General features: G+C 49.1%; 1 protein-coding gene across 2 annotated transcripts in view; it reads left to right on the top strand.

The window, feature by feature from the left end:
• The window catches only part of kiaa0825 (KIAA0825 ortholog), a 111,108-nt gene extending 109,590 nt beyond the window's left edge, over positions 1-1,518 (top strand). For both annotated transcript variants that reach the window (XM_025053023.1, XM_008336746.3), the window contains one exon: positions 910-1,518. In XM_025053023.1, the coding sequence (XP_024908791.1) occupies positions 910-1,102 (193 nt within the window). In that variant the 3' untranslated portion in view covers positions 1,103-1,518. The remainder of the gene's footprint in view (positions 1-909) is intronic.
• Positions 1,519-2,674: the final 1,156 nt, after the last annotated feature.

Raw genomic sequence — 2,674 nt, 5'->3', positions numbered from 1 at the left:
CCTACAGAGTAATTAGATTTTTTAAAACAGATTTTGACGTTTTGTGCATTTGTTTTTTTTTTTACATTTTTTCCTTAGAGAACTTTCACAGAAACAGAGGCTAAAATTTCACCTCAGTGCTCTTCATTGAGAGGCCCTCTTCATCTAATTGCTATGCATGGAACACTGATAAATTTGAAGTTTTACATCGCTCTACTCCTCCTCCTGTGTATACTCCTCTCTCACACACACTGACATGCAGAAAGCCTAAGTATATGGTACATATTTAAAGATACAGCCAGGAATCGGACAGCAGCAAGTGCCGGATAAAAGGAGATGCAGAGATTGCAATGAAAATGCAATCATTTGCAGTCAGACAGATTTAATTTCCCTCGCAGGAGAGTATGTGATGCGACGGCTCAAAGACAGCCTTCACGCAACTCCATATGGATTTGATTGACCACAGTTACTCATCTAGGGATTCCAGTGAAATACTGCGAGTGAATTACGTGACTACCTTTGATGTCTTCATATTGAGGCCCTTCCGTCCACTCTATAACTTAAGAATTAGAAAACAGGCTGGAGAGGAGAGAGATGAACTGTAGAAGTGATTAAACAAAACAGGGGGAGCCAGATGATACAAGAAGCAATTTCCTACAGGGAAATTAGTCACACACATAAATATAGGGGTGGTTCTGCACCTGTAGATTCCAGGACTTTTCCACAGAGGATGACGATCTGAAATAGACACCCAGAATTTTGTTTCTGTGCAAAAAGATGCCCTAAAGGTACACAGAAAACATGTGTTTCTTTGTTGCTTCCACTAGATGGATGTTTCATACATAAAAATGTTTATTTATGCTTAAAAAAACACCCCACTTTCTGTCTGCTCCGTCTACTTACTCTTTACGCTGTCTCTGTTTTTTCCAGGTGGGAGATGCAGAAGGACGCAGAGCTGGAAGATGGAGAGAAAACTATGGTAGAAGAACTCAAAAAAGCCTATTTTGTTTGCTGCTGCTGCAGCAGCAGTCTGGGAGTCCAGGACCCTCCTGAAGCTGATGAGGCACCAGTGAAGCAGACCCAGGGGGAAACACAAGACTCTCATGGAAGTGTGGCCCGATAAAATTGTGCACACTGTTGGAATATTGTATGATGTTGCAAAGAGTTTGATTGTAAACTGCACAACCGTCTTTGTTAGTGTGAGTGTACAGGGGTTTGTACATAATCTATATATTTATATCTACATAACAACATAGAACATATGAGTGACTGGTGTGATCAGAAACTCAAACAATAAAAAAGCCAAATCTCATGGTGCTTCACATCAGAGCTGCACTTCCCTTTTTTTTTTTTTAAGAGCAGTTTCTCCATGACCCAGTTCTGGGTCTGACTACACACGATGAAGCTTTGTGATCGTGAGTATTCCATCCATCCATCCATCATCAACCGCGTATCCGGGGCCGGGTCGTGAGGGCAACAGTCTGAGCAGGGACACCCAGACATCCCTCTCCCTCGACACTTCCTCCAGCTCTTCTGGGGGGACCCCAAGGCGTTCCCAGGGCAGCCGAGCGACATAGTCGCTCCAGCGTGTCTTAGGTCTTCCCCTAGGTCTCCTCCCAGAGGGACGGCACCCGAGCACCTCCCGAGGGAGGCGTCCGGGAGGCATGTGATGTAAATGCCCAAGCCACCTCAGCTGACTCCTCTCGATGTGGAGGAGCAGCGGCTCTACTTCGAGCTCCTCTCGTGTGACAGAGCTCCTCACCCTATCTCTAAGGGAGCGCTCTGCCACCCTGCGGAGAAAGCTCATTTCAGCCGCTATCCCGGATCTCGTTCTTTCAGTCACGACCCAGACCGATACAGCGACCGCATTACTGCGGCTGCTGCACCGATCCGCCTGTCAATCTCACACTCCATCCTACCCTCACTCGTGAACAACACGTGGCTCCCGAACTAGACCCCACCCGACACCTGGCTCTGCCTAGAAATTCTGTCCATAGCAATAATGAACAGAACCGGTGACAAAGGTCAGCCCTGCCGTAGTCCAACATGCACCGTGAACAGGTCCGACTTACCGCGATGCTGGAGAGACGTGTCAACCAAGACAGCCCCACAACATGCAGAGACTTGAGGTACTCAGGGCGGATCTCATCCACCCCCGGCGCCTTTCCACCGAGCAGCTTTTTGACTGCCTCGGTGACCTCAGCGCAGGAGATGGGAGGATCAGCTGCTGAGTCCTCAGCCTCAGCTCCCTCCACGGAAGGCGTATCAGCGGGATTGAGGAGATCCTCGAAATATTTCTTCCACCTCCTGACGACATCCTCTGTCGAGGTCAACAGCTCCCCCCCCTCGCTGTAAACAGCAATGGTGGGAAACTGCTTCCCCTTGGATGGTTTGCTGGAATTTTTTCGAGGCCGACTGGTAGTCCTCCTCCATGGCCTCCCCGAACTTTTCCCAGACCCAAGTTTTTGCTTCCGCAACAACCTGAGCCACAGTCCGCTTGGCCTGTCTGTACCCGTTGGCTGCTTCAGGAGTCCCACGAACCAACCAGGCTCGGTAGGACTCCTTCTTAAGCTTGACGACTTACCTCCGGTGTCCACCACCAACGACAGGCACCGGAGACCTTGTGGCCGCAGCTTCGGACAGCCGCGCCAACAATGGAAGTGGAGAACATAGTCCACTCAGACTCAATGTCTCC

The sequence above is a fragment of the Cynoglossus semilaevis genome, chromosome Z, assembly GCF_000523025.1.
Source record: "Cynoglossus semilaevis isolate Cse_v1.0 chromosome Z, Cse_v1.0, whole genome shotgun sequence".
Classification (NCBI taxonomy): Eukaryota; Metazoa; Chordata; class Actinopteri; order Pleuronectiformes; family Cynoglossidae; genus Cynoglossus; species Cynoglossus semilaevis.
This window is presented reverse-complemented; position numbering and strand designations above follow the sequence as displayed.